Here is a 23,058-nt window from a genome sequence, read left to right on the forward strand (position 1 = left end):
GGGAAGAGGGTAAGATGTTTGTTGTCCCAGGCCCTCTTTGTCAGTTTGAAGAGGATGGTGGATGCCTTTCCCATTCGCTTGTTTACTTCAACGTCAAATTGCTGACAGTCTGAACAAGTAGAACCAGGATGCTGAAACTGGTGGGCAACCCCTAGGTCTTTTCCCTGATGGTGATGCATGGTGGCACTGGAGTGTCTTGGCCCATGACCTGAGCCTTCTTGAAACTGATGGTGAGTCCGCATACATCTAAAGAATCTGAGAACCTGTCCATTAGTCTCTGGAGCCCAGCCTAACTGTGGGATGCTACAACAGCATCGTCTGCAAATAGCAGGTCTCTGAGGAGGAGGGTCCTCATCTTGGATTTGGCACGTAGTCTTGCAAGATTGAAGAGACTGCCATCGGATACTGAATGTAGGTATACACCGTTTGCTGAGGATTTGAAGGCATGCTTAAGGAGCTGGGGAAAAGAAGATACCAAACAGGGTTGGCGCGAGCACACATCCCTGTTTGACTCCACTCTGGACAACAAACTGTGGACATGTCGCCATCGAAATGCACGGTGCTCATCATGCCATCATGAAAAGAGCGTATGATGCTGAGGAGTTTTGCTGGACAGCCGACGAGGTCAAAAGCTTTGGTTAAGTCTATGAAGACCAGGAAGAGGGGCTAGTTCTGCTCTCTGGATATTTCTTGAAGTTGGCGGACTGAAAAGATCATGTCCACTGTTGACCTTTTTGAACGGAAACCACACTGTGACTCTGGGTAAATTTTGTTTGCAAGCGCTTGCAATCTGTATAGCACGATGCGAGCGAACAGTTTTCCAACAATGCTTAACAGCGATATACATGTACCATGATAATTACTGCAATCGCTGCTGTCTCCTCTATTCTTATACAGGGTGACAATGTTAATAGCATCCCCATGTCTTGGGGAACTTCTCCCTCGGACCATCACTTTGTAAGGAGCTTGTGCAGAGGCAACAACAGGCTTAATTTACCGCACTTGATGACTTCAGCTGAAATGCAGTCCTTCCCTGGGACCTCCACGGATGGCCCCAGGGAAGGACTGCCTGTCTACGGCTTTGAAGAGTTCCTCAATAATAGGTTGCTCATTAAGTTCGGGCATCATGGGAAGACGGTCGATGGTGTCTAAAGCAGACTGTTGAACAAGATTCTCCCTGGAGTATAGCTGGGAGTAGTGCTCTACCCAGCGATCTAGCTGTTTGGCTTTGTGTGTGATGACCTCTCTTAATTTTGTTTTCAACGGGGCTGTTTTGCAGACTCTAGGACCGATCGCTTTCTTGATATCGTCATGCTGTAAAGGTCAGTCCAGTATTGGTTAATGCGGGACCACACTGCTTTCTGGAGTTCAGTTCTGGCTGCCTGAAGGGCTTTGGGAGACTCTGGTAAAAGTTTGTTTGTGTACGTTTGCAGGGATAAGAGGGTCGAGAATGCTGGAGCTGGAATCGTACCAGTCATTGGCTTGTGAACGCTTCCTCTTTCCAAACACAATGATAGCAGTTTGTACACCCCTCCCCCCACACACACGCACCCACTCAAAAAGTTGGGGACATATGTCCCCATCCCCGGGATGTGTATGGGGTTCCGAATTTAATTTGTATATGTCATTGTTCTTTAAAAAGATGCATGCGTTGTCGAACAGACTGCCGAGTACACTTTCGTTCTTTTCAGAACGTTTTTTTGCATGGCGCTACCGCAAACCTACTTTGCATACTTGTGCTCTGTATAAACGTTACTGAAGCTTGCAAACCTGCCCAAGTCAGTTGATTTTGATGTTTGACTGTTCTTTTCACCATACTTCAAAAAGATCCAAAGTAAAAGCTGTGTGACGAAGAAGATGCGCCATAAATGCTCTTCACATTTATTTCTTTGGTAAAAAAAATCACAAGTACAGACAATGAAAGGATCACACAGACAACTGACAGTCCGGTACATTCTGTACACATTTTGATACAGTGGTTTTGTATCCGATTTAATACTGTATGCATTTAGGATAAAAGGAAACAGGTCAACTCGTACCTTGGGAATACTCGTACCTTCTACTCCACATGGTTATACCAACTGGTGCCCTTGCTAACTCATACTGCCAAGCAAGTCAAGGTACGGTTTGAAAAAACCCAAATGCCATCACGCATACAACAGCACTTAAAACATTGACACTAACAGCTTACATAAACATTATCTCCTCGTGAGATACATGACCAGACGTGGGCAAATGAACATTAGACATCTGGTTAGTGCGCACTGCACAAACTGAGAGGGTTTTTTTTAGGGGGGGTGTTTTTTGTGTGCATTTTTGGGAGGGGGTGGGAGGGTTTTTTTCTTTTGCTTTTCCAACACAAAGCAGTGAAAAATAAATGCTTTCGACAGGCTTGTTTGGAACAGTTGCAACTGTTTAGAAGGTTATGTTCACCGGCACTTGAGATAGCCTGTTAGAAATCAAATGAAAAATGCCAAACTATCTTCACAGCAAAATAAACACAGATCTAGAATAAAGCATTTCTTCGATGAAGAAATAAAAAGGTATAACAAGGCACGATTTAGGTGGGCCGGCTGCCTTGTTAGATTTTTAATAACTTCACAAACTTCCTATTAAGTTTTAGGGTTGGGAATATCACCAACGTGGCTTCCAGACCTTCCAAAATTCAATCTACACTCGCCTTCTGCATACAACAAATGGGGTCCCCTTTACAAGTTGTCAGTACCAATCAAACTGCCATAATGGATACAAAACTTAAGTGGTTTCAAATAATAAGTATATTACTAATTTTCCAGAACGCCTAGGTTGAATCACAGTTTTCGAATCGGACGTTAAATTTAAACCGTCTGCTCTCGAGTTTCATCTTAACAACAAAACATTGTCCATCAATCTATTGAACTTTCTAATCATAGAGAGTACCCACAGTACTCAAAAGCATCTTAGACATTATCGATTTCTTACATGTATGTTTACATCTGATGTTTGCTCTTTGACCTTTGATAATCTGTGCACTTCATATGCTATTTATAGTGCTGGCTAAAAGTTCAGTGATGTGCAAAAGTTACCTAAAATACCAAATTAAATGTAGACTGCCATCCCTTATCATAAACAGTCCATAATCCTGTGACAGGTGAAGTAATAAGGACTATGAGGCTTAACCCTCACAGTCCCAAATCCTCCGATTTCAATATGATTTTATATACACCCAGGGGTTAGGGTTAATATCCATCTCACCTAAGTGTAAAGGTTTCTTTAGGAATCATTATTTTGAAAGAGAAATCTAGCTAAAACCTACAAAATTATACAAATAAAATAAGAACCCCCCCACCAACAAAACCCAAGTCGTCTGCCTGTTGACGTCTGAACACACACAATGTTTTGAAGATGCATTTTTGCGTTGGGGAGATGTTAATTTATGTAACGGGTTTTTGCCCTTACCCAACGTTTATATTAATAAACACTGTATGCTCAGTGCTTGTCCGAGAGCTTGCGAAAAAAGTCACAAGCTTACTCGGGTGGGACTCGAACCCACAACCTCCTGCGTGGTCGAGTGGTTAAGAAGTCTGCACTAGTAAGCACGAGGTCGTGGGTTCAAGTCCCACCCGAGTAAGCTTGTGAATTTTTTCGCAAGCTCTCGGACAAGCACACAGTGTTTATTAATATATACGTTGCGTAAAGGCAAAAACCCATTATATAAATTAACGCACACAGTGGTTAAAACTTACATACACACAGTTCGCTTTGTTCGGCATTCCACAACAACTCATAAAGAGCTGAAGATAAAATGAGAGCCTTTTAAAAGGGGCATGTAGCTTTGCTAGTCTTTCACTTTACACCACATAATTAAACCTTCGGTCTGGGAGTTTTTTTTTTTTTTGAAAAAATGATTCACAAAATGGTAACAGTAATTTTTACATTCATACAAACTGCGTTTGCAACTACACACCAAAACAAAACTACAACACAAAGGTACATGTACATGTAAATCTGAATTTATTTTGTTTATTTATTTATTTTATTTTTTTTTGCAATTCCTATGTAAAAAAATTTTCTAAGAGCAACAGTTGATGCAAAATTGATGTCGAAATTACCGGTACCTTCTAACAATATTCAAGACGCACCAAAATTCAAAATCTAAATTCGTACAAAGTACAAATGGCCACACACACCATTCCAAGTTCTAGTCCCCTGAAACTGACAGCCTGCACATTATGTGAGTGTTTTTACATGTCTGCTGACAAAGTTTCTCATACCAATTTGATAGAATTCAACTCCATCTTCCGAGCTTAAGTCATTACCAGCTACACTGATGAAAAACGACTGGTATTTGCGACTGGTCCTCGGATGTACTGTGCTTTTGTGAGGGAGCCGTAAAGCACCTGCTTAATCCATCGCTCAATTTTCGGCAATTCCATCTCTGATCTGATCTTTAAATTTTCCATGATTTCATTCACTAGAAGTACCATAGAATACAATCAGGTTTACTACTGTCGATAAACTTGCAAACACTACCAGCTTGATCTGGTGTGGTCCGTGGTTTGGGGCCACCCTAAGGTTGGTTGAGATGCTGATAACCACTCCGCTCCATGCAAGAAGGTAAATGGTACACTTGTGCACCGTGATGCTCCTTTGATGGGAATTCACCACGTACACATTCACAGTTTAGCAAGCTTTTGCAGTGAAACTGATGCATGTTGGGAGGTACCGTCGTCCTATGAGCGTCAGGTGCCCGGGAGAAGGAATTCCTATTACTCTGTTTCTCCTTTTCTAAGGAGGCGGCGCTGGTGGGTGGCCAACACCACACAATGTTCCAAGATCAACTAGACATTTTTCCCAATTTAAACCAATTTTTCTTCACAAGTTTACACTGGAAGCAGTATAAACACTATCAGGCAATCTATATTTGTAGAAGGCAGTTGACCAGTTAATATGCCAACCATTCTCTGGGCATCCAACAGCCAATGTGCATACATGCCCAATCCCCATTTGTTCTCTGTTCACACAATTATGCATGATGTCCAGGAAGGCTGTAGAAACACACTGTGTGTTGAGCCTGAAGTTGGCCAGCATTGTAACAAATATTGCTCCATGGCGGCGCTTCTGTGTGACAAAAATCTGAGTTACGCTGTGAACTATTGGACAAATGTTGTAAACGAATGACTTCAAGAGTATTTATGGCATTTGTCTGCATATAAATGATCAGGTCATTCATGTTGCCTTTTAACAAGTCGAATTTTCAGCCAACAATACTCTTATCGAAAATCAAACTTATTCCATGAATGTTGCTAAAAAGTTAAGACCCAGTTCCAATCAACCTCAGATCAATTACCTGGCAGTGTGTTCATGTGACACAAGTAACCATTCTAGGGAGCCTGTTCAACCCCATTGATGAATATGCATGACAAGCCTGGCAATCTGCCAGAAACTGAAACCAAGGGAGTCATTCAACCTTACACCTGTCTCTTCATCAATAACAGAGGGTGGGCTTCTCTTCCCTGGAAAATTTGGAATGGGATGTGACGATAAGCGGTAGAACCAGTCAATTATCAAATTCAGCAGGCCACTACTTTTCCAAATTTCAAACATGAACAGCCAACCAATCATCACCTCCCATTGTGACATCCAATGGGGCTCCTCCTTTCATGTTGTGTAAACTGTGCAGCCCAGAATACGGTTTCAAACACCAATATACATAAACATTCTGGAGATAGTTTAGAAATTCTACAATTGATTCTCTTCAACATGATCTCTCCAACATAAACATTTACCCCTTAAGTTTTGTTGCAAAGACACTCCCAGGACCCTTGGAAGTTTTGCAAAGTGCAGGAAACCAATGACTCACTCTTTGCACGGCACTTCAAGCTTAGGCAAGACCCATGTCAAGTATTAAGTGGCTGGCCTCAATCCGGCAAAATCCTGCCAAGCACCCTGGCAGATTTTGAAGGATGTCGCAAGGTTAGGGTTACGGGGTCACGGTGAGCTGGGCTATTCCGAAAACGGGGGGAACATGGGGATGTCGTTGAACTCTTCCACCTGGGTGCCGTAGGCCTGGGTGGCCTGCTGGCCTTCTAGCATGCGGTAGATGTCGTGGAACTCTTCAGGCGCTGGCTGTTGGCTGTCCTGTTGGCCGGTACTGGCCCCGGCCACACCGGCAGCTTGCTGCTGCCACTGCTGCCACATGGCGGGGTCTCGACGACCTACAGCCTGGGGGTGCTGGGCCTCGGGGCGACTGCTGTAGGACATCTGGGAGTTAGGGCCACCTGTAAAATCCACATTGAAGCATTTTATACTTCAACGACACGCTTTCCCACAAATTCCAATCACTAGAAGTAAAAGAGGCTGTGAACACATGGCAAAATTCCCAAAGGCTAAGTGGAAGTACATGCAGCTAAACAAAAGGTCAAGGGGGAAGAGGGTACTTGAAGGTGTCGGAGATGTCGCTGAAAAGCAGCATTTCAGGTAATCAAACATGAACAGTCCTCCAAAAGAATTCACCTCCAGCTCACATCGAACATTCCAGTGGCACATTTCAACTAGCTTCTTTAATTTGTTTTGTGCTTTTCTTAGTCGGGCCCATATATAAGACACCTGCTTTTTTTTTTAACCCTAGTTGGCTGAAACATGGTCTCATGGGGTTCACCACTAGAGGCTAGTGAATGAAATTTGCATCAGCATGAACTAGATTGGTACCAAGGCATTATGTGCAAGAATTTTCCAGAGTATAGTGCCCACCCAGGCACTACACTCAAAAATTTTAACTGGGTGCAGAGCCCTCACATAATGTGAACAGCAACTCCAAAATTTAATCTAGGAACCTAAAATCATTCCGTGAATTGTTAAACTGCTTGTTGAATGGCTTACAAGTTAAGTCACGGGGGAAAACTGCAATAATCTAAAGTGTACTTCAAACACTGAGGTGATTTCAAGGCTTTTGACATGCTAGCTCTGGCACAGTGGCGCATGATTATTTTAACCACTACCAGCCGCGGACTCCGAAATCGGAGACGTATGGTTTATATGCGTGGCCGGGGTCTCCGAACTCGGACAAAGGAAACAGGGCCCTGTAACAAAAGACCGTACTCCGAACAAAAGACCAGGCTGCTGGGCATTACCGGCATTTTTCACTCTCAAAAGTGGTGATAATCCAACGTTATTTTGAAATCGTATACCAGGGTTTGGGGCATTGAGAGCAAGCGGATTACCACCGGGGACAAAAGCCCTCCACCACCACAGCGATGAGCCACACAGCACCGCTGCATGCTAATCTGGCCCCTATTGAAAAGAGGTCAGCAGTGCACTGAGCCAGGTTCGTGAACAAAAGACAGTTGTATAACACCGCACAATCTGGGCTCTGTTTACAAGGCTGCAGGCCTGGCTGAAATACTCGGGCGTCAATGAAGGTCACCTGTCAACTTAGAGTAGTGCCCAAAGATTACTTTGTGCGGCTATAAACGACCGTTAAATGGAATGATGAATTTTTGAAGGATTTTGAAAACGGAAAAAATGATAGTCATGCCGGCCCAGCATCATCAACGTTGAAAAATGCCCCGGCATGAAGTTGTTAAGCAACGCCCAACTCTGCTCTTCACTGTTCGTACTGTTTATGGTCTCAGCCAACTGGACAAAAGTGCACTCCTGAAAAAGTCTTGAAAGTCTTAGCCAGGCGTCACAAATCAAGTCACGAGACCAGTCACGAGTTAATGACACTGAAAAAAGGACAAAAAGGAATGTTTTGCCACAGTTCATTTCAATACCTGGTAACTAGTTAGCTTGCGAGGGACTTACAGGGACCTGTAATGGACTTTATGTCAGCCTTAGAGCTTAGCAGTACCATAACATTTAGCCCACAGGCCAGGTGTACCTTGAACTCCTTTGTCTTGCTGGTAAGAGTAGCCCGAGTTCCGGCCACTGGTAGTCTGCAGCTGGGTGTACGTCGGAGCCGGGGATGACGTCACATTACTAGGTGCCTGACCGAAAGATGAAGTCTGGCTGGTTGTGGGGACGTTTAACCTCTCGCTACGCTGCGCGGCCTGCCAATGCAGCAAAAACCACAGATGAATAGAATCTTCAGGACTAAAAGCATGGATATTTTGTCACTCGTACCTTCTAAATAATTTTTAAAAAGAATCACGGTTAATAAACGTTAGTAGGAAACATCAGAAATGACTTTTCAGAGCACTGGGTATGTCTGTTGCCAGCAAGTGCCAACATACTCATGATGATGATGACCATTTCTGCAATTAATTTCACAATCTGAGACTCCTTGATTGGAAGTGGTCTGAGATTACATGTACATCTAGTAGCAAGAATGTGAGACCAACTCACTGCCATTCATACTGGCGATGTCTTTGCGATGTTAAAGGTGATGAATGAACCTAACACTTAGCAATGAAGTTTTAAAAGCTATCTTCATTTTAACCACTACCAGCCGGGGACTCCGAAATCGGAGCCGTATGGTTTATATGTGTGGCCGGGGTCTCCGAACTCGGACAAAGGAAACAGGGCCCTGTAACAAAAGACCGTACTCCAAACAAAAGACCAGGCTGCTGGGCATTACCGGCATTTTTCACTCTCAAAAGTGGTGATAATCCAGCGTTATTTTGAAATCGTATACCAGGGTTTGGGGTATTTAGAGCAAGCGGATTACCACCGGGGACAAAAGCTCTCCACCACCACAGCGATGAGCCACACAGCACCGCTGCATGCTAATCTGGCCTCTATTGAAAAGAGGTCTGCAGTGCACTGAGCCAGGTTCGTGAACAAAAGACAGTTGTATAACACCGCACAATCTGGGCTCTGTTTACAAGGCTGCAGGCCTGGCTCAAATATTCGGGCGTCAATGAAGATCACTTGTCAACTTAGAGTAGTGCCTAAAGATTACTCCGTGCGGCTATAAACGACTGTTAAATGGAATGATGAATTGTTGAAGGATTTTGAAAACGGAAAAAATGATAGTCATGCCGGCCCAGCATCCCCATCGTTGAAAAATGCACCGGCACGAAGTGGTTAAAGCTTTCCTCAGTATTTATTCTATGGTTTGGCAGCGTGCCGAGACTCACCTCAACCTGCGAGTTGTACTGGGGTGCCGTCCACGAGGCTGCAGTCTGGCTGTAACTCTTGGTGGAGTCTTCCATCACGCCCAGCCCCTTGGCGCCACCCGCTGCTGCTGCCTCGTCAGGCCTGCTGTACGACTGCGGCGCCCTCACCTGAGGGTAGGACCCAGAGCTGAACCCAGCCCCACCGCCCAGCGATCGGCTCTGTTTGTCCCCGCCTCCTGCGCTGCTGGGCATGACTCCACCCTGCGGGGGTGACATCACACCCCCGTACACCCCGCCGCTCTCGGCTTGGAAGCGGCCCACCGGTTCCGACTTGCACTCCTGGGAGCTCTTGTCAGCCCCTTGGTGCCTCTCGCTCAGGGCCTCAGTGGTGTTGCCCCTGGGGTAGGCCCCGTAAGGTGTCAGGGAAGGAACAGGTTCTCCAGGACCTTTGACTTTGGCTCCCATGGCAGAGGTGGACGTTTCTAGCTCTTGACTGGCATGAGGCTGCTGGATGTTTCTGCCAATGTAATGTAACTTAGCAATCAGCATCTGTTTTTCCATTTCCAGTGCAAATTGTAAATCCGTAACGAAACACACAGGTACCATAGATTCATCAAGGATTTCTGTAAATTTACAATTACTGTACTGCTAAAATGGGGTAAAATGGAAAATAAAGTGAAAAGCGATAATGTTACAAACTGTAATTTGGTGAAATCTTGTAACTGCCATCTAAAGGTTGTTTACTACAATACAGTTGACTCTCGGTAATACAAGTTCAGGTAAGACAAGATTCCGGTTTGGACGATCATATTTGCCAGTCCCTACTGAATTTTGCACAATTCACAAAAAAGTGTAATACGAGCTCGGATGTTAGGAGATTTGGGTTAAGACAAGCATTTTTTGAGCACCAACTGAGCACGAATCTGTCGTTATCTGGAAACTTGTCAATCAACCAGTCCATTCAATTTTGAAAGGGGCTTCCTTAATTTAAGCGTTGACAGTAGAACAGCGCTGCGGTTTTCCCTCACCAAATCAAGCCGTTTGTGTCCGGTGCTGCTAGAGAGACAAACAATGGGCATTTGCAGTTCCTGTACCCAACGTAGACATTCTGAGTGGCGACTCTTGTGTGGCTTGGCTTACTGCCAATTCTTTACACGAGTCAAAAGATCCTCCTCTGTTTTCCTTGACAAAGGAGTGTGAATACTCAAACAAGGCAGGAGCACTCATTTCATGTTGGCACTTACTTGACGGAGGCATTCGTACAGATGATGTACTCCACCTCGTCTGTATAGGGATTCTGGAAGCTGAAACAGCTGGTCCGCAACCAGACCCAGTCCCTGTTCTTGGCTTGGAAACGGTACATCAAGGATAGCACTTGACCTTTCAACTTCACAGCTGTTGGGAAGGGATTTGTGAGAGAGAGGGGAAAGAAGCAGTGATGTATATGAGCGTTAACTTTTTCCCTGGAAGTCAGGTAAAGAATACCAAAGTGAATACGTCACACGCACCACAATGCGTGTAAAAGACATTATCGCGAGACCCAGCATGTGGACCGTCACGCACCAAACCCCATTCATTGCTCTACACTTCCTAGTCCAAAATTGCATCACATTTTGGTACTCTATATAGAAAGAGTTCCTCCATGATACCCAAATGTAATCTGAGACTTGCAAACAGCCACAAATCAGGCTACTGAAGCAGGTCTTAATATCTCTAAAGGAGACACTTGTCATCCCAAGATTCAGCTCTGTTCTTAGTTACATGGCTGTGCAGTTCCTACAAATACTGATGATACTGACTAGAAGCCATTTAGCTACAATATGTTGTATGCACCTGACTATTGAGCTTCTCTGATTTGATGAGACAAAGACAGGAAAAAACAGCCAGTTATTCCAATTCTTTTGGCATATCTGCTTGAACACCTCTTTATCGAGTACGTGTGTTAAAACCAACTGACTAATTTTTGCATCGTAACAAAAAAATACCTCAAGTAAAGAGGCACTGACTGTGTCAAACAGTCCTGAATCGACTTAAGTACAGCAAAACCAATAATTTACTTCTTGAGGATTTGTTCTTAGTTTATACAGGAATCCTCAACATAGTTTAAGAGAAGCATCTATTTCATACAAAACAATATTGACCACTTGGAGCCGGGGTTCCCGGTACCGGAGACCTTAGGTTTATACGAATAGCCGGGGACGCCTGAAATCGGGCAAAGGAGCAAGCATTTTTTTCACTTGTCAACAGCGGAGGTAATCTCTCATTGTTTTGAAACAGTATACCATTATTTGCGGCATTCAGGGAAAGCGGATTATCACCAGGGACAAAAGTGTTCCAGATTGTGGGGCGCTCCAGAGATGAGCGAAATAATTCCGCTGCAAGCTAATCTGGCCACATTTGAAAAGACGCCAGCAGCGCATTGGGCTAATTTCGAGAACAAAGGAAATTATGCAACACTCCACAATCTGGGCTCTCTTTACAAGGCAGCAGGCCTGGCCGAAATAATCTGGCATCAATAGATGTTGCCTGTCAGATTAGAGTAGCTACCCGACATTCATTTGTGCGGGTGTAAACGTCCAGTAAATGAAGTTATGAATTTTTGAAGATTTGTGAAAATGGAAAAAAATCCCCCAGGATTGCAACATGCAAATTCTAATTAAACCCAGTAGCATATGGTTAAGGTAATCACTGATATCTTAAAGACTTGATTTACGCAGAAGAATTTATAGCCCTCAGTGAAAAAACTGCTGTTCTCTCCAATTTGCACCGCTATTAGAAGAAATAATTACAAAATTTCACCAGGAAATCCTTCACTTTAAATTAATTGGATACCTTGTTCAAAACTGTCTTTCAGATGTGCCTGGTCCTCTGGATGGTAATAGTCATAGCTGGACTTGCCCAATAGTTCCTGGGGCTGGTATCCGAGCACTCCTGTCACCCTGGCAACCACAGAGTTCAAAGGTCAGCCATTAACACCAAACCAAAGAGTTTAAAGTCACCCATCAACATCAAACCAAGCACTTCAAAAGTAAACCATAAACATCAGATCAGATTTCAAAAGTCAAGCATTGACCCAATAGAGCTGAAGAGTCGATCATTCAATTAACTTGAAACAGGAAAATTTTAAATTCTCGGGTGGCTGTAGAAGTCTGTCTGTGCTATTGAACAGATCAGCTCCATCTTAGCACTTCGAACAGATCCACAGAACACTTTGGTATGGATAAATCTGGAAAATCCTCCATGTGGAAGGTACCCTGAACACTTTAAGTCTTGTACAAGGACAGTGGGACCACTATGTATCAACAGACATACCTCTGGTCCACGAAAGTAAACTTGCCGTCTGGCTGGTGTCTGGAGATGAACTCATTGGGCGTGCCTGCCCCTCCGAGATCAGAGCAATTCGGCGTGCTGGTGGTCTGGAGACGGCCTATGGCAACCAGGCAGTAGTGGTTGTTGCCATGGCTCTCTGAGTCCGCCTCCGGCTGGTCCATGACAACGGAAGCTGAGAAGGGGAAAGGGGAAGAGTGGTAATGGAAATGAATCCCTGAAGACTTCACTGCACAAGATCTTGTCACAGGAGCTATGGAATGACTCTGTCGATCAGAATTTCAAGTGAGATATTGGCAGTAGATATTTAAAGAATGGAAAAACAGCTATAATGTAACCAAAGTAATCCTCAAAAACTGAAGGTTCCTTGCTAAGTTGCTTAGCTCCATTTTCCACGGGATCTCAGTGACTGTCACAAATGTTCCAATTTCACAAAGCTGCTGAGGAAAAAATGCTGCTGAGGATTTCTTCCAACAAAAAAAATAATGAGCTGAAAACTAGTTAAAGCAATATTTTAAGTAAAGCCAGGCATTTTTGGTTTGTGTCTTATTTTTGCTAAGCAAACTATGCAGTGTGCTAGGAAAATGTATTCTGGGCTAAACAGCTCAATGAATTTTGTGGCCTGGTTACCAGAACATAAATACTTGCTCCGTAGTAGTTGGGGCAAAACACATGGTAATAAACCTACTTAGTACAGACCGAAAATATTTTGGGTACAGAGAAATGTCCCCACAAGTCAGTCCTAATTTGCCTAGGAAAAGAAACTGTCTCTTTAACCCGGTAATGGCCTACCCACACACACACAAGCATTTGCGTTAAATGCAGTGCAGACATTCCTTTGTATTTGAGTTTGCAAGAAAAACTGAGACTGGGAGAAGAACCCACTTTACTTATGCTGTGAACACCGCCATCACACTTGAATTTCTTATGATTTTTCTGAGCATTCAGAATGAATTAATGACAAAGAGCAACAACCCAAAAATTCTTCTCAGAAAAGTTTTTTTGGAGAGGAGGATCTAGGCAAGTTCACACACTGTCCTCACTCAGTGCACTGGGTGGACCTCCTTTGCCCACACGTCCTCAGACAGATTAATATGCTTCTCCACACAAACATGACACACCTGCTGGTGGGGGCCAATTCTTGATGTAGCCCGTGCAGTGCACCACCGCGTACTGCTCGCCGTCCTTGGACCCGATGCTGTTGCGGTTCCGGATGTGGTTGAAGCGTCCCATAGTCATGGGGTCCAACTGGGCATTGCCGTACTTCATGCGGCAGATGAAACCGCGCCTCGAGCCCATGCAGAATCTCATGGAGGCTGGCAGGCAAAATGGTAACAAAAAATTACACGAACTAGCCTACTTCGTTATGTAGGGGGGCAAAGGGGGCACTCCCACAAAATGAAGAATAAAACAATATTTTCAAGGAAAAAAGAGACGGCAGAAAATCAGAGAAAAGGAAAGAAAGGGGATGAAAACGCCAATTTCCTTGATATAGCTCAGAAATGACCCCCACCACTGCTAATTAACGGTTTATCAGTTTGCTGCTGATGAGTGCTTTGCCCCTTCACCTCCTCCCCCAGAAAAGTCTACCCCCCACTTCCCCTACACCCGGTAAAATGAATTTTTACCAATGAAAAATAATCTAACCACAGAACGACAACTCACAGAGACAGAAATAAAAGTACCCTCTTATCAGCTTAAATTTCACATCATTCGTTCAACTCAATCAAAACCAAGCAAACAATCCTAACCAATGACTCCAACAGAGCAAAGTTCTGATGACTACTGCTGGAATGGTTTTATTTGGGAGTATAGTTTACGCATCGGCAGTTAGAGGGTGCAGTGCGGGGTGTCTGAGCAACACTTCAATGCACAGACATCTTTCATGCTTCATCATTGCTAAACACTGTCTTAGGGAATTTAGGAAGTTGTCTTTCCGTTGCATTTTCTGCTTTGTCTCTTTTTTTTTTGAAGACACTTATTGAAAAAAAATAAACTTACACTGGTGTCCTTCTTTCTTGACTGTGCCAGCTGAAAATAAGAAGCAGAAAAATTACTTTCAATGTATGAATCCATCCTAACTATGCCACAACTGAATGATTAACAGAGTGACATACATATTTCTGAGCTTTATGGATCACTGTGTGTACTCACTCTCAAATTGGCAAATGACAATGTTCATGTGGCAGAGTGACATACATATTTCTGAGCTTTATGGATCACTGTGTGTACTCACTCTCAAATTGGCCAATGACAATGTTCATGTGGCAGAGTGACATACATATTTCTGAGCTTTATGGATCACTGTGTGTACTCACTCTCAAATTGGCCAATGACAATGTTCATGTGGCAGAGTGACATACATATTTCTGAGCTTTCTGGATCATTGTGTGTACTCACTCTCAAATTGGCCAATGACAATGTTCATGTGGCAGAATGACATACATATTTCTGAGCTTTATGGATCACTGTGTGTACTCACTCTCAAATTAGCCAATGACATTGTTCATGTGGCAGAATGACATACATATTTCTGAGCTTTATGGATCACTGTGTGTACTCACTCTCAAATTAGCCAATGACATTGTTCATGTGGCAGAGTGACATACATATTTCTGAGCTTTCTGGATCATTGTGTGTACTCACTCTCAAATTAGCCAATGACAATGTTCATGTGGCAGAGTGACATACATATTTCTGAGCTTTCTGGATCATTGTGTGTACTCACTCTCAAATTGGCCAGTGACATTATTCATGTCGCAGGGTGACATACATATTTCTGAGCTTTCTGGATCATTGTGTGTACTCACTCTCAAATTAGCCAATGACAATGTTCATGTGGCAGAGTGACATACATATTTCTGAGCTTTCTGGATCATTGTGTGTACTCACTCTCAAATTGGCCAGTGACATTATTCATGTCGCAGGGTGACATACATATTTCTGAGCTTTCTGGATCATTGTGTGTACTCACTCTCAAATTAGCCAATGACATTGTTCATGTCGCAGGGTGACATACATATTTCTGAGCTTTCTGGATCACTGTGTGTACTCACTCTCAAATTAGCCAATGACAATGTTCATGTGGCAGAATGACATACATATTTCTGAGCTTTATGGATCACTGTGTGTACTCACTCTCAAATTGGCCAGTGACATTGTTCATGTCGCAGGGTGACATACATATTTCTGAGCTTTCTGGATCATTGTGTGTACTCACTCTCAAATTAGCCAATGACATTGTTCACCCCCTTGACTCACTTTTCAGGTCCAGGATCCTCCCACTGGTCGGTGACTCTGTTGTCGAGAGTTGCTCCCTCACTTTATCCGCATCGTCGGGATGGATGAGGTCAAAGATGGACGTCCCTACCCAGTCACTCTGTACAACACCAAAAGACCATGGTAACAGGCATGGGTTCTTGGTTATACCATGTCTTGCCTTTTTAAGAGGAACATGTGCTTTGGTTGACCATTGGCTGTATGCCAGGGCAAATGTCAATCATCAGGGGCAAATCTCTGATGTCATTCCAGAGAGAAAACCTCAATGTTGAATTGGTTTGTGTAAAAAAAAAACACCTTCACAATTTTTGATATTGTGCTGTCCTAGATTTGCTTTTCTTTACTGATTTATTACGAAATTGCATGGTAGTAAGCCAATGGGTATTGAAATCTTTCGCAGAAATGTTTTCAATGAGCAATGAGATTTCATTTATTATGTCAGGAATGACCAGTTTCTATGGCAAGTCCATTTTCTTGGTGGTTCCCAATGAAAGAAGAAAATTCCAGAATCTGAAGATTCACTAGACTTTCTAGACTGCCGTATCACTTTGAAGTGGCCCAGACAGGAAGTGGGGAAAAGGGAGGAAATCAGCTGATCTATGGGAACGCTGCACAGACTGGTGGACTGGCTGCCGTTTTCGTCAAGTCAACTAGCGCAAGAAACTTCGAGGGATGAATTTTGCCGATGTTAATCTACACTGTAACATGCCTTGTGAAGGGTCCATCTCTTGAAGCTTTCAATGCAAAAATAGTTGCAAAATGGCCTACTACATTCACAGCCATATTGAGTTTCAACATTCTGATTCCAGGATCTGTCTCCAAGAATAATCTCATCACACGTTCTCACTCTTCTGGTTTGCTGGGGGAAAAACCTGTCACCACCTAAGATACTATGCAATGTATAAAATGATCAGTAGTGGCCCCTGACTCCTTTTCTGCTTTGTTCTGACACAATGGGCTGTGATTCACGTATATGTACGTAAACCAGAATACATCCTTTCTCTGCGAAAAAATGGGAATTTAATAAAAAGATACCTGTGTCTGATTCAAGACTGGGAGGACTGAATCTGATGTGTAGATGATTCGCCCGCTGTCGCACGAAACTACAAATAGGAAACCGTCGGCCGCCTAAAAACATGACAGAGAAATGGAAAACATTAAACTCATCAACAATATCATTATGTTCTAACACATATTTTGTCCCCGTCTCCTAAGGCATTTTGTTGGGAACCTTACCATATCCCCCCGAAACTTCCAGAAACCAATAGCCTATTTCAAGCAGCAGCATGACCTAAACTAATGGCCGCCAGGCTGCGCCTTAACCACCTCGCGCCAGGCCTATCTATCCATGTTCAGGCTGCGCCTTAACCACTTCGCGCCGGGCCTATCTATCCATGTTCAGGCTGCGCCTTAACCACTTTGCCCGGGCCTATCTATCCATGTTCAGGCTGCACCTTAACCACTTCGCACTGGGCCTATCTATCCATGTTCAGGCTGCGCCTTAACCACTTCACGCTGGGCCTATCTATCCATGTTCAGGCTGAGCCTTAACCACTTCACGCCGGGCCTATCTATCCATGTAGATGCTGCTGGGTCAGGTGATTATTCATTTTTTTCTATTTTCAAAATTCTTTAAAAATTCATAACTTCATTTACTGGACATTTACACCTACACGAATGACTGTCTGGTGTCTAATCTAATCCGACAGACAACATCTACTGACGCCCGAATATTTTAGCCAGGCCTGCCGCCTCGTAAAAAAAGCCTAAGTTGTGCCCTGTTATGTAATTTTCTTATGTTTCCAAAACTGGCATAGTGTGCTGCTGACGTCTTTTCAATAGGGGCCAGATTAGGGTGCAGCATTATTGTATCGCGTTATTGTATTGCATTGGAGGGCTGGAGCGCTTTTGTCCCCGGTGGTAATCCGCTCACGCTGAATGCCACAAACAAAGGGATAATCTTTCTAAACAATGATGGATTTTCTGCACTATTGACAACTGAAAAAAAGTTGGCAATTCCCAGCAGCTCAGTCTTTTGTTCCGAGTATGGTCTTATGTTACAAGGGCCAACTCTTTTGTCCAATTTCGGGCTCCCTGGCTTCGTGTATAAAGCCTATGTGCCCGAAACCGGGTCCCCCAGCGTGAAGTGGTTGAATCAAACCATCTGCCTGTCTCCTGCACAATCCTTCAGAACCACCATGTGGATTTTGTAGGATCTAAGAGGTTTAAAGTTGACAAGACTTCATTATATTTTACCTCAAGAATAAGATGTTTCAACTCTTGATCCGTCAGGAAGGACGGCTTGTAGGTACCAGCCGTGCTAGTATTGCCCGTTCCTGCATTGATAAAAGTCATCAAGTACTGAACGTACATGTACATGTACATGTAATTTCCAGTGATAGCAAGACACTGTCAATTTCAACATCACAGTTCACAACCGCTGCAACACTTGGTGCTATGCAACCAAAATAAATCCCCAGATTCTGTTTGGCACATTTGTAGATCACATGACATGAAATATTCATCCCAATGAATTGAGAATACCCACACTGCACATGCATTCCATCAGAACCATGCAGTACTTTTATCGTCAAACAGATGGCACTACCATGTAGCTTTTCGCACAAAATGGCAGCAAGCTAAGAGAAGCTCTGTTCCATCTTATTATACATGTAAATGTAACTGATGAAGAAATCTGAACTCGTAGATGATGCTGATGCATTTGATATAAAGGAAAAGATGCTGTCAAACAACGAGAACAATTTTGCAAGACGCCAACAATCATCTAAACAACCATGTGAACCGATTCAAAATTAGACAATCAGTCCCGTTTTTGTGATGGACTGAGAAAAGAAATTAACGGCTTGTTCCATTCTACTTGAACGTTTGATCGGTCATATTACGAAATTATTCACTGCACTCGTAAACAGTCATAATTTGTATCGTCACACAGAACACTCAAAAATTAAATGTGAAGAGGATACACGTTGCAGGAGCTGTCCCTGTAACTTTTAACTCATTCCTTTGATCAAAGCCCTTACCCCGTAATGACTTCATGTGTGAGACGGCCATCCGCAGGATGGTGAGCTTGTCGGGCTTCCGAGCGAGGGCACTGCAGGTAGGCACCATGTCCGACAGCTCTGTGATGTAGGCCGTCATCTTGTTCCGTCGGCGCCGCTCAATCTCACTGTGGTTCTCCCTGTGAAAGGAGTTCATAACACAGAGAGCCACTTCCCATGATCAAACTGCTGTAAGTTTGGGAAACTGACTCCAAAAGCTGCACTTGCATGTGGCCATGTAGCACCATACTGTTTTGGTTAGCCATGTTCATAGAGTCTTCTTTATCACACACTGTACATGTATGTACCTGACATACATAAATTACAATGTACATGCACAGTGGAGTACCAACAACCCAAATACAGTCGTTATTAGTAATTACATATATTTTTTGGTATGAGTACCACGTTAGGAGAACATCGGGTTTCAATCCAAGACACACAGCAGCTTGCTGTGGTACACAAGAACTTAGTGATTGGAAAAAGAAAGTTCAACTCGCTGTTTAAAAATAACGCATAAACTTCTGTGGTCCAAAGCCAAAGTAGCAAACAAAAATCTATGCTGGGGAGCGTATTCAAAACAAATGCAAAATCCAACATCCAATGCAAAACCCTGTTTGTCAATGTGCGGTTACATGTTATCAAAATACTATAAACTTGTACCACTAAACTGTTTTTAATGTTGTGTAATTCAAAGGAATATTGGCAGCTCTGTGAACTGAAGGTCAAATGGTATCCAAGCAAAAACAAAACTTGAACATTTGAGTTCTGGTCAAACTTTGCGACAGTCTGTGAAAAGGATTTGGAATTTGTTTTCAAACATGTAACGACATACACTGTACCTTCACTCTGGTCAAGTATGTTGAAATGACTAATGTATTTAAAATGTGGTACAAAATTAAGGATTATTTTCAACTGTTATGTGTTCTGTCTTACACCTGTATTCATGTATCTCTGGCAATACATGTTCAGTCTTTCTTCGTCTTGTCTTCTGTCTGTGCGTAGCCAAGGGAACACATGCTTTTGCTCCACCTTTGACCTATGTACTGGTACATGTTGCCAACTGCTACATGTATATGAGTACTTACTGATTAAGTGTCAAGATGTACATTTAACTTTCTTCTACTACTTTGAAAAATCAATGGAAGCATTGAAATAAATGTACATAAATATTCTAGACTTCCTGCTACATGTAGATCCATATGGTACATGCACCGGTACATGTACATGCATGATATGGACAAATGTACATGGTGTATAATGTTGCCCATCCAACATGCTACACCCCTTGGTACGTGTTCCGGTACACGTACACTATCTTGAGTTGAGTCTCTTCCGTTTCTCATTAAATGACTGAATGCCTGCAGCACCAAACTCAATGGGACTTCAAAAGTTTGTGAACTTGGTGCTCTAAACCTGCACAGTTGATATGAAGTTAAGATGGGAGCTTTTTCAATGGGCAGAGAGATGTACGGTACCAGCATACCGTACATTTGTGTCCTCACACAAGTATCATAATGCAACTTGCCATCCACTAACCGCTAATAAGAAATGAGTAGGATTTACAGTACAGGGTACCTAGGGTACATGTGTGTAATAAAAGCAGAAAGTGAAATTACAGTCAGATGTCTGCAATTTTCTGACCACTTTTTGCCAAATGTTGGAAGGAAATGTAAAGGTAAACTTGTCATAGATTTTTCCACAATACAGCTACATATGAAAGGGTGCACTTATCAAAAGGGGTGTGTATCATAAGTCCGACGCCTCATAGGTCCGACGCCTCAAAAGTCTGAATTTTTTTATTTATGAGGCGTCGGATTTATGGGCAATTTTTTTTCAGCCTCATATCGGGTAGTTCCGACGCCTCAAAGGTCCGACAGCTCATAAATCCGACGTCGGACCAACGAGGTGTAGGACTTAATATGAGACGTCAGTGCAATTGACTGTGAAACATGGAGGAGTGCGGGCCCGCGCGACGTGACACTGCATGCCATAAATAGTACACCATACTTGACACCGGGAACCAGTCTTGTTCCTCGTAACGAGCGTCAAATCAAACATCGAACTTTTGAGGCGTCAGATTTTTTGAGGCGTTGGATCTATGCCATGGGCCGAAAAACCATTGCAACTTTTAAATGCATTTGTCAGACCTATGAGGCGTTAGACCTATGAGGCATCGGACCTAAGAGGCGTCGGACCTATGAGGCATTGGACCTATGAGGCGTTGGACTTATGAGGCATCGGACCTACATGTATGAGGCGTCGGACTTACGAACTGACCCATCAAAAGCGTGTGTTGGTAGAATGAAATCCATCCCACCCGTGCATGTTCTTTCTAACCACTTTTTGGGCCTAATTTCGTGCACCATAAAGCATTTATCTTCACTTTAAATTGTAAACACAACTCAAAGATTTTTTATCAGAGAAATTAACAATTTCACAAAGACACTGTACACTTGCACAGTGTACAGGTGCATAAGTTTACGGTAAGTAGCATTTCACATTTCTTGATCCAAAGCATTCATACCCAAAGTTATACCTGCCAAACAAATCTCCAGACCAAAATTCACTTTTCAAACATGGAACCATGACTTTTCCTGAACAATGTACCGTACATGTACATCATGCAGCCAAATATCAACAAGTTCGTGCTTTCCTTCAGTTTCACATTGGACATTTAAACATGCATGAGGCATACCGGGTACAAAGCAAAATCACCCTGTACAAATCCAACAAAAGTGATAATTCTGACAAAAAGTCATGCATACAAGAATTGTCTGGAACAGCGTACACGTAGACCATGTGCCGCACTGGTACCAAGTTGACATGCGTCCTTTAGAAATGTGGTACCATTAAGTTGCCAAACAATGCAAAATGTTGCTAGCAAACCGACAAAAATGTGTACGAACAAATGAAATCTTAACACTTCATGCAAACCAAACATGTACAATGTGTGCGTGTACAGTATTTGCTATGTACAGTGCATGTATGTACATGTATTTCAGACAGCTTGGTTCCCATTTACATGTAGGTACATGTACATGTACGTGTGTACATGTACATGTACATGTATACATGTGCACAGGCACGTACATGTACCATATGTTATGGGGGAATGGCTGCCAGAACTGTACTTGTACAAGAAAAGTACATACATGTATATGTACATGTACATGTACTCTTGCAAAAAAAAACTGCCAAGGATTGAAGACATGCAGGCATCTAATCTGGATGTACCCTTAATTATGAGTACATGTACATGTTTACAAAGTTGAGTACTCTTACACCAAAGATCGTATAGCGCCAAAGGCTCAATATGGATAACTCTGCCCAAAAGATGTAATCACCATGGGTGCCATTTGAGCAAGCGATACGCCTGCGCAGTTTACTATAACGCTTAGGCACAGGCTCACCAGGTGCACGTGCCTGCCGCGGCGCCTGTGCATTGATGTGTATTGTGTGTAACGTGTATCAAAATGTTCATATACAATTTTAGGTTTCTCGAAATAACCAAAACAATTAAAGATGACAGTAAGCATTTTTTCCAAGCTGCGCATGGGACATACATTGTACATACACTGATCATGTGTACATGTACCAGTACATGTACATGTATGTCCAGCACATTTCCATTGGTTCCCACAGCCTACAGTCTTTTGGTCCCTACAATACATGCATGGTAAATGTACATGAAAATTAACTTCAAGTTTAAAGCATACAAAAATCAAAACATCAGTCGTTTCAAAATATCTCAGCCTTCCCCTGTACACTTTGTGTGTTCAGGCTTTGTTTGCATGCAGTTTTTTCCAGACATTTGACCAGAATTCGAAGACTGCATACCAGCACATGTGCACGTGTATATGCATACCTGCTGTTACTCTTATTTGAAAAAGTTGAGTTTCTTTGCATAAATGAACAGCACATGCATTTGGAAAAGACATGGGTCTCTACTCAATTCTGTTAAATTCTCATTTTAACAGACTTTCCAGGGAAATACAACATTTCATTTGTTCTGTTTGTCTTTGTTTTGCTTTGTTTACTGTTTTGCTCTGTTTCCTTTCCTTTTCTTTTTCAAGGAATATATTGTATGATTCCCAAGTCTATCACAAGTGAATCACAGGTCTTTGCAATAATTCCTTATAAGGGTTACATGTAATAACTGGATTACTTTTCTGACATTTCCCTTCAACCAATAATACAGCATATGTAGCATCAATGTCACCAACAGCAAACTTGACATGCATGGCATTCCTTTTTCTACATTCTCATTTCCTTTTTTCCTACCACCACAGGTTGCTGACCACACAAAAGGAAAACACGGAACATCCTTCCAACTACATGTACATGTATGTGCG

At 42.9% G+C, this 23,058-nt stretch overlaps 1 protein-coding gene across 5 annotated transcripts in view; it reads right to left on the minus strand.

The window, feature by feature from the left end:
• Positions 1-1,954: 1,954 nt before the first annotated feature.
• LOC110982909 (aryl hydrocarbon receptor nuclear translocator homolog) overlaps positions 1,955-23,058 on the minus strand; it is a 47,660-nt gene continuing 26,556 nt past the window's right edge. For all 5 annotated transcript variants that reach the window (XM_022241682.2, XM_022241680.2, XM_087137480.1 and 2 more), the window contains 12 exons: positions 18,686-18,843; positions 17,901-17,980; positions 16,680-16,772; positions 15,627-15,744; positions 14,367-14,396; positions 13,487-13,681; positions 12,351-12,540; positions 11,871-11,977; positions 10,283-10,433; positions 9,060-9,555; positions 7,862-8,030; positions 1,955-6,260 (listed from right to left, as the gene is read on the minus strand). In XM_022241682.2, coding sequence (XP_022097374.1) covers positions 5,986-6,260; positions 7,862-8,030; positions 9,060-9,555; positions 10,283-10,433; positions 11,871-11,977; positions 12,351-12,540; positions 13,487-13,681; positions 14,367-14,396; positions 15,627-15,744; positions 16,680-16,772; positions 17,901-17,980; positions 18,686-18,843 — 2,062 coding nt within the window. In that variant the 3' untranslated portion in view covers positions 1,955-5,985. The remainder of the gene's footprint in view (positions 6,261-7,861; positions 8,031-9,059; positions 9,556-10,282; positions 10,434-11,870; positions 11,978-12,350; positions 12,541-13,486; positions 13,682-14,366; positions 14,397-15,626; positions 15,745-16,679; positions 16,773-17,900; positions 17,981-18,685; positions 18,844-23,058) is intronic.

This window comes from Acanthaster planci, linkage group LG05, assembly GCF_054643075.1.
Source record: "Acanthaster planci isolate LZ-2023a linkage group LG05, COTS_SCS, whole genome shotgun sequence".
NCBI lineage: Eukaryota > Metazoa > Echinodermata > Asteroidea > Valvatida > Acanthasteridae > Acanthaster > Acanthaster planci.